At 34.1% G+C, this 19047-nt stretch overlaps 1 protein-coding gene across 1 annotated transcript in view; it reads right to left on the reverse strand.

Annotated features, from left to right (window-relative positions):
* Window positions 1–19047, reverse strand: part of DACH2 (dachshund family transcription factor 2) — a 683066-nt gene that overhangs the window by 89024 nt on the left and 574995 nt on the right. Inside the window, exon 11 of the mRNA XM_039870200.1 lies at window positions 16869–17004. Coding sequence (XP_039726134.1) covers window positions 16869–17004 — 136 coding nt within the window. The remainder of the gene's footprint in view (window positions 1–16868; window positions 17005–19047) is intronic.

Genomic DNA, 19047 nt, shown 5'->3' on the forward strand with positions numbered 1-19047 from the left:
AGCTTCATCTTTAAAAAAACTAGAAAAGGAAGAACAAATGAAGCCTAAAGTCAACAAAAGGAAAGAAATAATCAAAATTAGAGCAGAAATAAATGAAATTGAAAACAAAACAATAAAAAATAAAAGTAAATAAATGCAACAAGGTAAAAATTCTTTGAAAAGGTTAAAAAATGACAAACTTCTGGCTAGACTCACTAAAAATAAAAGAGACAGGACACAAATAAACAAAATTAGGGATGAAAGAGGAGAAATTATGACTGACATCACAGAAGTACAAAGGATCATACAAGAATACTATGAAAAAGTATATAACAGCAAATTTAATAACTTAGAAGAAATGGACCAGTACTTAGAAAAATACAGCCTTCCTAGACTTATACAAGAAGAACTGGAAAATCTAAATAGACTGATTGGCATATAGTAATCGAAACAATCATCGAAAACTTACCAAAAAGTAAAAGTCCAGGACCAGATGGCTTCACCAGTGAATTCTACCAAACATTCAAAGAAGATTTAATACCTGTTCTCCTCAAATTCTTCCAAAAAATCAAAGAGGAGGCAATATTTCTCAACACATTTTATGAGGGGCCAGTAGTACCCTAATACCTTAAACTGGGTAAAGATCACACACACACACACACACAACACACACACACACACACACACACACAATAATAATGAAAACTACAGACCAATATCTCTCATGAACACAAATGAAAAAATCCTAAGTAAAATATTAACGAACCAAAGACAGCAACATATTAAAAAGATTATACCCCATGATCAAGTGGGCTTCATCCCAGGGCTACATGGAAGGTTCAACATACGCAAATCGATTAATGTGATACACCACATAAACAAATGAAAAAATAAGAATCATATAATCATATCAATAGATGCAGAAAAAGAATTCAACAAGATACAGCACTCATTTATGATCAAAATACTTAACAAAATCAATATAGAAGGAAAATACCTTAACATAATAAAGGCCATATATGAAAAACCCTCAGCCAACATCATATTTAATGGGGAAAAACTAAAAGCCTTCCCTCTAAGATCAGGAATGGGGCAAGGCTGTCCCCTATCACTACTGTTATTCAATATAACATTGGAGGTCCTAGCAAGTGCAATCAGACAAGAGAAAGATATAAAAGGCATCCAAATAAGAAATGAAGAAGTCAGACTGTCACTATTTGCAGATGACATGATTCTCTATATAGAAAACCCTAGAGACTCCACAAAAACACTACTAGAAACAATAAGAAAATACAGTAAAATTTCTGGGTACAAAATAATTAGTTAAAAATCCATAGTATTCCTTTATTCTAATAATGAAGAATCAGAAAAAAAGTGGAAAAATAATTCCTTTTGCAATTGCAACAAAAAGAATAAAATACCTAGGAATAAATCTAATGAAACATGTGAAGGGCCTATGCAATACAAACTACAAGACCATATTAAAAGAAATCGAAGAAGATACAAAGAAATGGAAAGATATTCCGTGTGCTTAGATTGGAAGAATCAACATAGTTAAAATGACCATATTACCTAAAGAATTATACAGATTTAATGCAATCGTCATCAAAATCCCATCTGCGTTTTTAAAAGAAATAAAAGAAAATATCATCAGATTGATATGGAAGTACAAAAGACCCTGAATTGCCAAAGCCATCCTGAGAAAATGAATGAGGCTTGAGACATCACTCTGCCTGATTTCAAATTATACTACAAAGTGACAGTCATCAAAATGGCATGGTATGGCCAGCAAGACAGACTCACAGACCAGTGGAACAGAATCAAGAGTCTAGAAGTAAACCTATATTTATGTGGACAAATAATTTACAACACAAAGGCAGTAACATACATTGGAAAATTGAAAGCCTCTTCAATAAATGGTGCTGGAAAAACTGGAATGCCACCTGTAAAAGAATTTAACTAGACTGTTGTCTATCATCACACACCAAAATTAACTCAAAAATTGATTAAGGACCTGAATATAAGAACAGAAACAATAAAATGCATAGAAGAAAACAGAAACTAAACTCAAGGACCTTGTACTTAAAGAGGATTTTATGAATTTGACCTCAAAAGCAAGGGAAGGAAAAGCTAAAATAAATGAAGGAGACTACATCAAACTAAAATGCTTCTGTTCGCAAAAGAAATTGTCAACAAGGTAAAGAGACAACCATCCGAATGGGAAAATATGTTTGTAAGCAATGCCTCCAATAAGTGCTTAATATCCAAAATATACAAAGAAATCTTACAACTCAATAACACCAAAAAAAAACAAAAAAACAAAAACTGTTCCAATTAAAAAATGGACAGAGGACCTGAACGGAAACTTCTCCCTGGAGGACATACAAATGGGTAATAAATATTTGAAAAGATGCGCAACATCGCTAGCTATTTGGGAAACACAAATCCGAATCCACAATGAGATACCATCTCACACGTGTTAGAATAGTTGTTATCAACAGGACAAATAATAACAAATGTTGGAGAGGATGCAGAAAAAAAGGAACCCTCATACACTGCTATTGGGACTGCAAATTGGCATGGCCACTATGGAAAAGAGTATGGAGGTCCTCACAATACTAATAATTGATCTACCATATGATCCATTAATCCCACTACTGGGTATTTACCCCAAAGACTTGAAAACCTATATCTGAAAGGATATTTCCACACCAATGTCCATAGCAGCATTATTTACAGTGGCCAGGACACAGAAGCAACCAAAGTGTCCTATGATAGATGATTGGATAAGGAAGTATTGGTGTATATGTGTGTGTGTGTGTATGTGTGTGTGTGTGCATATAGAGAATATACCATTGTATGTGTATACATATTCCATTGTATGTATATGTATAAACATACAATGGAATATTACTAAGCCATAAGAAGAGAAGAAATACTGCCATTTGCAACAACCTGGATGGACCTTGAGATAATCATGCTAAGCAAAATAAGCAAGACAGAAAATGTTGAAAATCACATGATATCACTTATATGTGGTATATAAACCTAAAATCAACAAATGAACAACACAAACAAACAGAGATTCATGAACGTGGATATTGGAGAAAACTAGTTGGGTTACCAGAGGGTAGGGGGGTGTGGGGAAGATTAGGAGGTAGATAAATAAAAGGGGTCTATAATATGGTAGGGGGAGGGCGAAGTGAGTAAAGGGGATCATATATATGGTAGCTGAAAGAAAATGGACTTTGTGTGGTAAACACACAATAGAATATACAAATGTCAAATTATAATGTATACTTGAAAGTTATATAATTGTATTAACCAATGTTACCTCAAAAAACTTAAATAAAAAATAAAGAAAAAATAAAAAAAAATAAAAATCATATGATCATTTTGATAGGTGTAGAAAAAGCCTTTGACAAGATACAGTATCCATTTATGATCAAAACACTTAACAAAATCAATATAGAAGGAAAGTATTTTAATATAATAAATGCTATATACAGCCAAACTTGAACCAATGTTAATCTTAATGGTGAAAATTAAAAACCTCTCCTTTAAGATTATGAATATACAAGGCTGTCCACTCTCACCACTGTTATTCAATATAATATTAAAGTTCCTAGCAAGTGCAATCAGGCAAGAGAAAGATATAAAAGGATTTCAAATAGATAATGAAGAAGTCAAACTGTCACTATTTGCAGATGACATGATTCTCTATATAGAAAACCCTAAAGAATACACAAGAAAACTACCAGAAACAATAAGCAAATACAGTAAAGTTTCTGGATACAAAATCAATGTTCAAAAATGCATTGTGTTATGATACTTTAATAATGAATTGTCAGAAAAAGAAGTGAAAAAAGCAATTCCTTTGGCAATTTCAACAAAAAGAATAAAATACCTAGGGAAAAAAAAAACTAGGAAAACATGTGTAGGATCTATATAATAAATACTATAAGACCCTGTTAAAAGAAATTGAAGAAGACACAAAGAAATGTGATGATATTTTATGTTCTTGGATTGGAAGAATCAACATAGTTAAAAAGGCCTTATTACATAAAAAATATATATATACAGATTTAATACAATCCCCATTAAAATCTCATTGTCACTTTTTAAAGAAATACAACAAAAAATCATCAGCTTTACATGGAAGAAAAAGGACCCCGAATCTCAAAAGCCATTCTGAGAAAAAAGAATGAGGCTGGAGGTATCACTCTACACAACCTCAAATTTCACTACAAAGCAACAATAATTAAAACAGCATGACATTGGCAGAAAAACAGATACACACAGACCAGTGGAACAGAATGGAGAGTCCAGAAGTAAACCCCTGTTTTCATGGACAAATAATTTTTGACAAAAGAGTCAAAAATATACAACAGAAAAAGGAAAGCCTCTTTAATAAATGGTGCTGGGAAAACTGGAAAGCCACCTGCAAAAAATGAAACTAGACTGTTGTCTATCGCCACACACCGAAATTAACTCAAAATGGATTAAGGACCTGAATATAAGACCTGAAACAATAAAATACATAGAAGAAAACATAGGAACTAAACTGAAGGACCTTGGACTTAAAGAGGATTTTATAAATTTTACCTCACAGGCAAGAGAAGTAAAGTAAAAATAAATGAATGGGACTACATTAAATTAAAAAGCTTCTGCACAGCAAAAAGAACTGTCATCAAGGTACAGAGAGAACCACCCACATGGGAAAATATATTTGCAACCAACACCTCCAATATTGGCCTAATATCCAAAATATACAAAGAACTCACAGAACTCAGTAACAAACAAACAAAAAAAAAAAAGAAAATAATCCAATTAAAAAATTGGCAGAGGACCTTAACAGACACTTCTCCCAAGAAGACATGCAAATAGCCAAACGTATGAAAAGATGCTCATCTTTGCTATTAGGGAAACACAAATCAAAACTACAATGAGATACCATCTCATTTTAGAATAGTCATAATTAACAGGACAAGTAAGAACAAATGTTGGAGAAGATGTGGAGAAAAAAGAACTCTCATACACTGCTGGTGGGACTGCATATTGGTACAGCCACTATGGAAAGCAGTATGGAAATTCCTCAAAAAACTAAGAATTGATCTACCATATTATCCAGCAATCCTTGTACTGGCTATTTACCCCCAAAGACTTGAAAACCCATATCCGAAAAGATATTTGTACATTGATGTTCATAAAAGCATTATTCATGGTGGTCAGGACATGGAAGCAACTGAAGTGTCCTACAATAGATGATTGGATAAAGAAGCGATGGTACATATGTACAATGAAATATTACTCAGCCATAGGAAGAGATGAAATACTGCCATTTGCAACAACCTGGATGGACCTCAAGATAATCATGCTAAGGTAAATAAGCCAGACAGAAAAAGTTGAAAATCATATGATATTCCTTATATATAAAAGCAGCAAATGAACAGGACAAGGAAACAGAGAGTCAAGAACATGGACAATAGACTAATTGTTACTAGAGGGTACGGATGAAGGAGGAGGAGGGAGGTAAATGGCATAAAGGAGGTCAAATATGTGGTGACAGAAAGAAATGTAACTATGGGAGGTGAGGGCAAAATTATGTATATACACCTTACTGTTAAATTGTACACCTGAAACTTACTGGATTTCATTAACTAATGCCACCATAAAAAAATAAATAATTATAAATAAGTAAGTAAGTAAGTAAGTAAGTAAGTAAATAAATAAATAAATGAATAAATGAATAAATGAATAAAAACTATGTAATGCAATATCATAGCAGACAATTGATTTGGTCAATTTGTTTGACAAAATCTGTGAAAAATAAAATCAGTCTTTAATTGACTGACCAGAGAATTTGGTCAAAATTTCGTACTTAAGTCAAAACAAAAATAGCAATTTTGCTAAGTCATTTTGGACACAGTGCAAATGGACATCACTGCCAGGAAAGCCTAGATTATACAGACTTTGAATAGTCTCCATATGAAAATTCAAGGCACGGTACAAGTTATCATTTGAGATGTATTGCTGTGTCACCCAATTTTATAAGGTGTAGCATGAGTTAGGCCACTTGAAGTATACTCTAATGGTATGTCTTCATTTTCTAAAAATTTTCATATAATAGCAAAGCTGGCATTTTATAAATTCCAGAGCTATAAATCATTTTTTAAATCATGATATTACTCAAAACAGATGTGAAAACATATGTTTGCCACAGTTGCATAAACTGCTTACTTGTCATATTTAATAAATGTTGAGACTCATACTTCAACTGTGTTCCCTTTTAATAATGAAAGTCTATTTTAGGAAAATACGCTTTGTCTTAATGTCACAAATAGAATTGTGGAACTTGACATAGACAATCTCATTAAAAAGAAAGCTTTCCATTATAAGCTGCGTGCAGTTTAATATGCCACTCCTTTCTATTAATGTCTTCATCAGAATGTGTGAACAACCTATTTGATTGAAATGACTAAAACTGTGCCATTCCACAGTAAGAAATTCAGAAGTATCTGTACATACCACTGTGTATTTTATGATAATTAGTTATTGTATATCTGTCCTAGTGTTCCAGCTGGTTTTTCATAAGACACAGCAGTGTACACTTGAGCACTGCAACATCCAGGCCAGTCCTAAAAGCCATTTTGACTTACAGGGTTTGCGGTTCCAATGAAATCATATGTATTAGGTACAGCTTGAGATTTTCCTAGAAAAGCTGCTTTATTATCAAGCTGTCCATTAAATAGTCATGACCTGGTGGAAAAGAGGTCTCAGGAACAAATGGTTGTAGGGTTATGAATAAAGTTTCATCTAACTAGAATTCCATTACCTGTGTAAGAGTTTGGGTAGTTTAATATACTCAACTTGAATTCTTCCATTCTGACAACTGTTCTGAAATCAATCATTTATATCTTGGAGCTCCAGAGGGTATATATATCGTTTCAGTGTTTGGATTAAAACAAAACAAAACAAAAAAAACATGTGGCTAAGAAACCAACCATGGATCAATGAAATTAAAATCATATATTATTTCAAATTCTAACTAAAATGCCCATCTAGATAATTAGAAAATCAATCTAGAGAAGAAACAAAATTTTCTCCATTAATTCTTCAGTTAATGAACTCTTTTATTCTATATAATATGAACATCTTTAATAGAGATAGAAAAATGTACCCTCTAGTGAAATACAAACAGACCATCTGATGATCTAATACATTACATGTTAGCTTATGTATTTTAGCTTAGAGCTACTGTATAACTCATGGTGACAGTCATAATGCATAGCTTATAACACGTGCTGATATATTTTGCTTTTTTTTTTTTACCTTTGCAGCCTTTTAAACAAAGTCATACTCAGCTTTTATATCAAGATAGCATAACTTTGAAATTCTTACTCTCCTTACCTTCTTTAAACAGATATCCTAAGAAAAACTGGATACTGTGCAGAGGCGATAGATGTTCCTAAGTGGATCAAAAGCCAGATTGGTGTCATACCTTTAAAATTCCAGGTAAATACCTTATTAGAGTAACTTGCTAAACTTTCATTTGAAATGTCCAACTTAGCATACATTTTTTTAAATCACTTTTGAGAGTTGAGAGGAATATTTCTTCTCCATGACAGAGACTCAGGTTTTCAAATGTAACAATCAAATGGTGAGTCATTTAAGCATAGTTAACTAAGTACATGTATAAAAAAAGAATAAGATGTCTCTGATTACACATAATAGAAGAGCTTAGGATGAAGTTTCCAACCACAGGCACAGACAAACTTCAGGCCGATAGGTGTTTTATGACATCAAATAAACAAGCTTTAGGTAAACATTATTTTTAACTACTAAAATAAGTTATCTAAAGCAATACAGATCTATTCTGACTTAGAGAAATGTAGATGCAAAATACAGTACTGAATACACTTAGTTAATTGAGTTAGTATCTGATCTTTATATGAACATCAAATATACAAAAATCATTTTACCTTTATTATCCCTTTGGAATTTTTTAATGGTTGGTCCATTATCTTGATCAACAATAAGTTCCTCTCTATTGTTGTGCATCATAACTGTAAATAAGAAATATAACTGAGTGATTTTTTTGTAAAACACCCAAAGGAAAGGCAAAAGGATTACATAAATAGCTGTTTTAAATAACAGCAAACATGTATTTTATATAGTTTCATCTTCTGAAACAATGGAAAGATATGTTTTAAGCTAATGATTATTATATTAAAAATCAATTAGGTGGTTAACCATGTGAATTTTTAGAGTCAAATTAATATATAGTATGTATAACTGCCAACATAATTCATTTGAATCATTGAAAATATTTCTTCTTTAAAAATTTATATGACAAAGGATCTTTGGAAACATGGTGAAGTGAGAGATGTCCCAGATCTTTCCCTTTGAAACAACAGTAATATCTAAAACTCAACAAAAATCACCCAAACTGCACACCAGCACGTCTGAGCATAAGATCAGCGCATAAGAGCTACCACAGCTCAGAACCATGGGTGTCAGGTGGTGGACTGAAAGAAATAAAGAAGCTGCCTCTCACAGCCACTGGAGCTCCCTGCAGAAGGAGGGGAAGGCGAGAAGATATAGCAAGTTCCCTGAACAGCCATGCCTGGGAAAGTTGTGAGTGCCCCATGGCCAGCTGGTGGCAGTACCCAGTCATCAGTGCAGAAAGCAGAGAAGTGGCCGGCATAACGGTTGATTTTTACCGACTGCTATTGCAAAACCAAAATTGAGCCACAGACCCCAACTCCCAATCCAGAGGGCCCCTCTTGCCAAACCCTCCAAGACTGAACACCGTGGAGCCCCAGGAGAATCTGAGCAAACGCTACCAAAACTGATGCTAACACTGACAGTGAATGAATGGAGGGTAGCGAGAATAATTAAATATCTATCATAAAATAAAAAGGCATTTTTAAAGCTTTATATAAAACAGGGATCCACGAGGCTTAGAAGTCAACTACTGGAAACCAAAAGAAAAATGCCTTCTTTGCAACAGGTTAAAGAGAGAACTTTATAAAATTCTTCGTTCTGGAAAAAGAGCAGACTACATTAACATTAATGCCCAGGCAGAAAAATAATCCATTAAACACCATGAACAACTAAGGTTACAAGGCATCACAGAAAGAAAGAGAAAAATCTCCAGAAAATAAGCTTACAGACATAGAAATATGCAACAAATGACAGAGATTTCAGGATGGTACTTATAAAAAAATCAGTGAGTTCCAAAATGGAAAAAAAAAAAAAAAAGATGAGCAGACCAAGGAGGCTGAAACTCTCAAGAAGAGCAAAATAGACCTTCAGGAGATAAAAACCACACTGCAAGAGTTGAAAAATGAAATAGCAATCTTGGGAAATAGAGTTGACCAAATGGAGGAAAAGATCAGTGATATCAAAGACAGAAATCTAGAAGTATTTCAGAAAGAAGAAGAGAGAAACTGAAGAATGAAAAATAATGAAAGAGAAAAACAAAAACTAGCTGATATCATCAGGAGAGGAAACATAAGAATAATGGGCATTATTGAAGGCGAGGAAAAGGAGCAGGAACTAGAAAGCATTTTCAGACATAGTTGACGAGAATTTCCCCAATCTAAAGAATGAGCTGGAGCTTGGAATTCAAGCAGTCAACAGAATATCCAATTATCTCAAATCAAAAAGGCATTCACTAAGACACATTGTATTAAAATTATAAAAATCAATGACAAAGACAGAATTCTCAGAAAGCCAGGGAGAAAGAAAACAGTAACTTACGAAGGTAAACCAATTAAATTATCCTCAGACATCTCAGCACAAACCTTACAAGCCAGAAAGGAATGGAATCAAATATTTAAACAATTAAGTATAAGAAAATACTGCCTAGAATAATGTGCCCAGCTAAGCTCTTCCTTAGATATGAAGGAGAAATTAAGACAATTTCAGACATACAAAAATTGAGGGAATTCTCCACTACGAGGCCTGCACTACAGGAAATACTGAAAGGAGTCAGTTTACCAAAAACAAAATGACAATAGAAAAAAGAAAAAAAAATAGAAGTAGAGGAGTGCAACCCTTTCTAAAAACAGAGCATTATAAGCTTAAATAATAAGAAGAGAATTGTTATAACAATGAATGTTCAGAATACATAGGGACAAACTGAGATAACAATGACTGAAAAGGGGAAGATTCAAAGATCCAAATTTGCAAAGGGGAATGGAGATAAGGCACTCGCAGAAGAAAATGGACAACTGTAAAAGGGTGTTCTATATATATATATATATATATATTTCACATATCTGTGATAGTAACAACATGTCAAAGATTAAGAATGGAAATATATAATGTAAAACAAGAAGGACCACAGGGAAAACCCACAAAAGCCAACCAAAATAAAGAAAACAGAAACACAAGGACAAGGAAGCAATGGAAACACTGAGCCACCAGAAAGCAAAAGAAAAAAATGGCTATAAGAAGACCTCATATTTCAATAAACACCCTAAATGTAAATGGATTGAACTCACAAATAAAAAGGCACAGTGTTGCAAAATAGATCAAAACACAAAACCCAACCATATGCTGCCACCAGGAGACACATCTCAGCTCCAAAGACAAAAATAGTCTCAAAGTGAAAGTGTGGAAAATGATATTGCAAGGAAATGGCATTCAGAGAAAAGCAAGAATAGCGATACTAATATCAGATAAAATAGACTTCAAGCTAAAAAAGATAAAGAAAGATACTGAGGGACACTTCATAATGATAAAGAAAAACATGCAACAAGAAGACATAACACTTTTTAACATCTATGCTCCCAATCAGGGAGCCCGGAAAATGTAAAGCAATTACTAACAGAACTAAAAGGAGAAACAGAGCAAAACACTATCGTAGTAGGGGACCTAAATAGCCCACTGTCGGATATGGACAGATAATTTAAACAGAAAATCAATAAGGAAATAACATCCTTAAATGACACATTAGACCAACTGAACATAATTGACATTTACAGAGCCTTCCATTCCTAAACAGCTACTTATACATTCTTCACTAGTGCACATGGAACATTCTCAAGAATCGACCACATACTGAGACACAGAGATAGCTTCAACATATATAAGAGGGGTGAAATCATTTCAACCATATTCTCTGATTATAATGCTTTGAAACTAGAGATCAGCTGCAGAAAGAATTCAAGAACCACAAATACATGGAGATTAAAGAACATGCTACTGAAGAAAAACTGGGTCAGAGAAGAAATAAAAAGCGCTATCATGAGATACATAGAAATGAATGATAATGATAGTGTAACATATTGAAACCTTTGGGACATGGCAAAAGTGAAAAGTTCATAGAATTACAGGCCTATCTCCAAAAACAAGAATGAGCCCAAATAAACAACCTAACGTTTCATCTTAAAAGACTAGAAAAGGAAGAACAAGTGAAGCCTAAAATCAACAGAAGGAAAGAAGTAAACAAAATTAGAGCAAAAAAAATAAATGAAATTGAAAAAAAAGAATTACAAAAAAAAATGCAACATAGTACTGGTTATTTGAGAAGGTTAATAAAATTGACAAATCCTGGCTAGACTCACTAAAGAAAAAAGAGAAAGGACTAAAATCAACAAAATCAGGGATGAAAGAGAGGAAATTATGACTGATATCGCAGAAATACAAAGAATCATACAAGAATACTATGAAAAAGTATATAACACAAAATTTAATAACCTAGAAGGAATGGACCAGTACTTAGAAAACTATAATCTTCCTAGACTGAATCAAGAAAACCTAGAAAATCTAAGTTGACTGATTAGCAGCATAGAAATGGAACAATCATCAAAATCTACCAAAAAGTAAAAGTCCAGGACCAGATGGCTTCACCAGTGAATTCTACCAAACATTTAAAGGAGATTTAATACCTATTCTCCTCAAACTCTTCCAAAAATTTGAAGAGGAGGCCATATTTCCCAATTCATTTTATGAGGCCAATATTACTCTGCTACCAAAACCTGGTAAAAATAACACAAAAAAAGAAAACTACAGACATTCAATATCTTTCATGAACACAGATGCAAAAATCTAAAATAAGATAGTAACGAACAGAATACAGCAACATATTTAAAAGTTTATATACCTCAATCAAGTGCACTTCATCCCAAAGGCACAGGGATATTTCAGCATATGAAAATTCATTAATGTGATACACCACATCAACAAATGAAAAAATAAGAATCATTTAATCATATCAATAGATGCAGAAAAAGCCTTTGACAAGATACAACATCCATTTATGATCAAAACACTTTAAAAAATTAGAATAGAAGGAAAGTACCCTAACATAGAAAAGGCTATCTATGACAAACTCTCAACCAACATTTTACTTAATGGTAAAAAACAAAAAACCTTCCTTCTAAGATCAGGAACAAGGCAAGGCTGTCCACTATCGTCACTGTTATTCAATATAATATTGGAGGTCCTAGCGAGTGCAATTAGACAAGAGAAATATGTAAAAGGCATCCAAATAGGAAATGAAGAAATCAAACTGTCACTATTTGCGGATGACATGATTCTCTATATAAAAAACACTAAAGACTCCGCAAGAACACTACTAGAAACAATAAGAAAATATAGTAAAGTTTCTGGATACAAAATCAACATTCAAAAATCCATAGCGTTCCTATACTCTAAAAATAAAATGTCACACACACACACACAAAAAAAAAGTGGAAAAAATAATTTCTTTTGCAATTGCAACAAAAAGAATAAAATACCTAGGAATAAATTTAATGAAACAAGTGAATGACCTATATAATGAAAACTGTGAGACTCTATTAAAAGTAATTGAATAAGATACAAAGAAATGGAAAAATATTCCATGTTCTGGAATTGGAAGAATTAACATAGTTAAAATGATCATATTACCTAAAGCATTACACAGATTTAATGCAACCTCCATCAAAATCTCACCAGCATTTTTTAAAGAAATAGAACAACAACAACAAAAAATGATCAGATTTGTATGGAAGCACAAAAGACCCCAAATTGTCAAAGCCATCCTGAGAAAATGAATGAGGCTTGAGACATCACTCTACCCGACTTCAGATTATCCCAGAAAGCGACAGTAATCAAAACAGCATGGCATTGACAAGACAGACACACAGAGCAGTGGAACAGAATTGAGAGTCTAGACGTAAACCTATATTTATATGGGCAAATAATTTTTGACAAAAAAAAAAAAAGCCAAAACATACAGTGGAGAAAGGAAAGTCTCTTCAATAAGTGGTGCTGGGAAAACTGGAAAGCCACTTGCAAAAGAATGAAACTATACAGTTGTCTGTTACCACAAACCAAAATTAACTCTCAATGTATTAAGGACCTAAATATAAGAACTGAAACAATAAAATTCATAGAAGAAAACATTGGAACTTAACTCGAGAACCTTGGACTTAAAGAAGATTTTATGAATTTAACTTCAAAGGCAAGAGAAGTAAAAGCTAAAATAAATAAATAGGACTACATCAAACTAAAAAGCTTTTGCTGAGCAAAAGAAATCATAAACAAGATAAAGAAACAACCATTCGAATGGGAAAATATATTTGCAAGCAACACCTCCAATAAGGACCTAATATCCAAAATATACAAAGAACTCATTTGTCTCAATAACAACAACAACAACAACAACAACAACAACAAATGATCCAATCAAAAAATGGGCAGAGGACCTGAACAGACACTTCTCCCTAGAAGACATACAAATGGCCAAGAAATATTTGAAAAGATGCTCAACATCACTAGCTATTAGGGAAATACAAATCAAAATCACAATGAGATACCATCTCACACCTATTAGAATAGCTATAATCAACAGGACTAGTAATAACAAATGTTGGAGAGGAAGCGGAGTAAAAGGAACCCTCATACAGTGCTGGGGACTGCAAATTGGTATGGCCACTATGGGAAACAGTATGGAGGTTCCTCAAAAAACTGAAATCGATGTACCATATGATCCAGCAATCCCTCTACTGGCTATTTACCCCAAAGACTTGAAAACCCATATCCGAAAAGATATTTGCACACCGATGTTCATAGCAGCAATATTCACAGTGGTCAGTTCATGGAAGCAACTGAAGCATCATACAATAGAAGATTGGCTAAAGAAGCTTTGGTACATATATACAATGGAATATTAGCCATAAAAAGAGATGAAATACTGCCATTTGTGACAACATGGATGAAATTCGAGATAATCATGCTAAGCGAAATAAGTCAGACAGAAAACGTTTTAAATCACATGATATCACTTATATGTGGAATATAAACCTAAAAACAACAAATGAGCAGGACAAACAAACAGAGACTCATGGACATGGACTATAGACTAGGGTTTACCAGAGGACTATAGGCTAGTGGTTACTAGCGGGTTCAGGAAGGAGAGGGGAGGTAGACGGGGTAAAGGGGGTCAAATATATGAGGATAAGGAGAGAGTGAAGTGATTAATGGGGATCAAATATATGGTAGCTGAAGAAAACTGGACTTTGGGTGGTAAACACACAATAGAATATACAGATATCAAATTATAATTTACACCTGAAAATTATTGTATTAACCAATGTTTCCCCAATAAACTTAGTTTTAGAAATTAAAGAAAAATAAAATTTATATGATAATCAGCTATTTACTTTCATAATTGATAAATTTCCCAAAATGTTTCAGAAAATAATTTACCATTTATGTTCATGAGTTTAATGTAATTATGTATTTAACTCACTTTATAGAGATTTTGCAAATACATATATAGTAAAATTAATAGATAAAATCTAACTTTCTGGTAATTATTATAAATGCTTTTACACAAAATATTTATATTAAAGGAGGGAAAACAAAACAGTCTTCATAGTTTATCATTTAATTATCTTTCATTATATTTTACTAAAATATTATATTTATGTATTTATTAGATTTATTTATAGTTCTATAAATAAAATATGGTAACTTTAAAAATTATCAAACCTTTTTATTCATTTATAGGTAATCTCACTCTTATGTTTGAACAATTATAGAATATGATCATGAGCTTAATTACCGACAGTGGAATTTGAAATGTTTTATGTTGCCAAGATTTTTTTTAAAACATCATATTGCTTCAGAAATATTTGATTTTACTTCTAAGTGTAAGATACCATTCTCTTACAATATATCTATCACAGAATATATTTCCTTATGTGCTCTGCTTTTAGCCAGAACTCAATAAATAATTCTCTCTCTCCTCTCTCTCCCCCAGCCCTCATCAATACAAAGAGTATCCAACAGAAGAATGTTTGTTTTGGTTTCTTGATTCACCAATGGTCACCCAGCTATATACGCTTGTCCTGGTCAGACTCCCTCTAATCAGTTGAATACAATGTTGTAACAACCAGATAGTCTGTGTCCAAAGAACAGAGTAAAGCTTAAAAGACCACTGTCACCTCTTCCAGGAATTAAACTTACTCCCATAGGGCCATTACACTGTTACCTCTTCCAGTAATGAAACTTATTCCCGTAGGGCCATTATCCTCAAATTCTAGTTCAGTATTTCTGAATTCTGCCTGCATATTAGAATCTCCTGAGGAGACACTGAAAAGCAAAACAAAACACTGATGCCAGGCTCTATTCCAGACCAGGTAAATCAGACTCTGAGCATGTGACCTGGGCATCCAGATTTGTAAGTGCTCCACAAGTGATTTTAATAGGGGGCCAGATTTGAGACCCACTGAGCTCACTATGAAGTGAAAGAGCCACAACAGTATGTAATATTGTCAGGCTAAGTGAGGCTTGGATGAATTTCCACAAAGGAGAAATCATCTTAATCCCTCTCCGGCAAAAATCCAGAACCTAACACCTTCCTTAATCCCTCGAATTCCATCCCTCATCCCCTAAAAAAATCCATGTTATTTTGGAGAAGCTTGAAAACACCACTATAGTGAAGTGTAAAAATTTAGAGTTCACATAAGGAAAGTCCCTGTAGTGAGAGTAAAAGAAGAGCAGAAATCATTTTCCCTAAAGGAAATTGATACTTAGGAAATTGGATTGTGTAAATACAGATTATCAAAGATTTTACCTAGCTCACATGGTTCATAATTATTGCATACTAAATAAGTATGCAAAAGTGTATAACTGAATATACTTTGTAATATCAGAATACTTGAATAGTCTCAGAAAGCAGGAGATCATAAGCAGTCAAAGTAAAGGACACAGAGAAAAATAATGTTTACTCTCACATTTCCTTAGCACTTTAAACTTCTGATTTTTTTTCTACATATTATTTCATTGAATGTCACAAAAAACCAGTGCATTAGTCAGGGCAGTAATTATTTTCATATATTAGGTGAAGAAACTCATGGTGGTTAAGTGACATACCCAAAATCTCATAGCTAGTTAGTGCCAGAATTATGGCTAAATTCAAGTCTTCAATATGCCACATCACTGATCCACTTTTTAATCACTCAATGATCAACTGCTTAAAGAAAATTTTATCTTCCGTTATTTGAAGAATGCTGGTATCTAACAAGTGTATTGCATCACACTGTTAAATACCAATATGTTGAACTAACATATATTCCAGAAAAATCCCATCATATTATTCCAATGAGATCCAGTGATATAGTAAATGAAGGTTCTTCCAGGGGGAAAACAAAAAACAAACAAACAAAAAACCAAACAAACAAACAAACAAAAAACTTCTAACATTTTATTTAATTTTGTTGTAAATATGAACATATTACTTCAGCAATAAGAAATGACCATTTCAAAAAGCCATATATATTAAGGAGGCATCAGCTCCCCTAGCTTCTTTCTCCCCTCTCTATTAGCTAATGAAGAATTTCTTGAAAGATTATCTTGAAAGTCCTTCTTTCAGGTGAGATACTCACCAATTCTGTCTGAATGGTGATCCATCTGAGAAGGAGAGCTAGACACGCTGCTGCTGGGGTGGGAAGAGGTCTGGCTCCCAGGGCGATGACCCTCTTCCAGAGAGGGAGCAGGTGAAGGACTCTCTGGGATCCGTTCCTGACACACAAAAGAAAATGTCATCTGTATATCAAGTTTTCATGTTTGAATCCATAACATTTAAAATGTTGACCTCTGACTTCTTCTGAAAGCGTGTTCATCCACAAAGCACATATTGTATGACAAAAAAAAAAACATATTTTTTGTTCTTGAAAAATCAATGGCATATTGTGAGGGTAAAATAAGAGAAAAACAATGAAAGGGCTTAGTGCCATGCTGGATACATGGTAGAGGCTCAAGAAAAAGTAGTTTCCATTTCCTCTCCTAGAAAATTCATGAAGAATTATAAACATAGGTTCGTGGTGAAGGTTATTGTTATTCTAAGCACCTAGATTTATATAAATTTCAGGCCAAGACTTGGAGAGTAATCCTACTCTCTAAGTAAGAAAGAAATCTTCCAGGACTGGGTAAAATGGCGTAGATGATAGAAGCTTTGTACATTCCTTCTTGCGATTACAGCAAAGTTGTGACGGAAACATGGAGGAAATAGCAAGCAGAGTCACCTGGGGATCTAGAAGAACAGAAGCCCTACAGCTAGGGACAAAAATAAGAAATCACCCTGCAATTGTTGGAGGTAGGAGAGGGCAAAGGGGGCGAAGACACAAGGATGCCTTGTCTTGAGTGGCTGAGTGGGACAGAGGCTACAGCAGCAGTATCTGGTCCTCTTAAAGGGGCCATGTCCATAACCAGACTTTTGCCATGATGGACCTCCTTGCTCTGAGCACCAGCACCAGGTCAGCTGCTCAAGGGCACCAGGGACTTACAGGGGGATACCGAGTTGTCAGAGTGAGGGCTGAGGTGAGACTCGCTCTATAAATAAGTGCTAGCAGTATCCATTGTTCCTCTGTTGAGCCTTTCCCGCTCACAGCGCACAGACTCAGAGCTACTATAGATGAGATTTCATCAAACTGGATAACAGAGATTGTTCTGCCAAAGGATTCCCTGAAACTGTCTCCTCCAACTCACAGCCCCACCCAAGCCATATCCAGGTTTCCTCCATTAGTCAGGTGTCCTTTGCTGAGGAGCACCTAGACCCACACTGGTGGCAGCTGGCATTGGTTTCTGGTGTGGCCATATGAGGCAACTATAAGCACAGAATTTGGGAGTTGCATGTTGAATCTTAACAGGTGGCCCTGGAGGGGCACACGCTGGGACTAAATTTGGCCTGCAGCTAAACCCCTCTCAGAACTGTGCCACTGGACATCTACCACACAAAGCCATACTAATAAGACTGGAAGACTTAAGAACTTTGCTTAGTACATAGAAATAGACACACAAAGGCATCCAAAAAGGGAAGACAAAGAAGCAGAAACTGTAAGAGAACAGAACAGAGATGCAGAAATAATGGAGTCAAGCAATCTAACGGATGCAGAGTTCAAAACACTGGTTATAAAGATGCTCAGTGAACTTATGGGAAGTGTAGATGAATTCAGTGAGAACTTTAACAGAGAGATAAAAAAAATCGAGATGGAAATTATAAAAGGGAACCAGTCAGAAATGAAGAACACATTATCAGAGGTGAAAAGTATATTAAATGGAATAAACAGAGTGAATAAAGAAGAGGATCAAATGACCTATATAGAGAATGAGAAAGCCACGGACACTCAATCAGAACAGCAAGAAAAAAGAAGTCAAGACTATAATAATCATTTAAGGAGCCTAGGGGACACTATTAAATGTAAAATATCCATGTCATAGGGGTACCTGAAGGAAAACAAGATGTTGAAAAACTATTTGAAGAAATAATGATGGAAAACTTCACTAACCTGGTGAATGAAATAGACATAAAAACCAAGGAAGCTCAGATAGCCCCAAAATCCAGAAACCCAAAGAGGCCCACACCAAGACACATCATAATTAAAATAGCTAAGTTTAAATACAAAGAGAGAATCTTAATAGCGGAAAGAGAAAAGCAATGAGTTACCTACAAGGGAGCACCCATAAGACTGGCAGATGATTTCTCAAAAGAAACTATGCAGGACAGAAGGGCTTGGCACAAAATATGTGATGAAAACCCAGGATTTATAACCAAGAATACTTTTT

Source organism: Pteropus medius, unplaced genomic scaffold (genome assembly GCF_902729225.1).
Source record: "Pteropus medius unplaced genomic scaffold, Ma_sr-lr_union100, whole genome shotgun sequence".
Classification (NCBI taxonomy): domain Eukaryota; kingdom Metazoa; phylum Chordata; class Mammalia; order Chiroptera; family Pteropodidae; genus Pteropus; species Pteropus medius.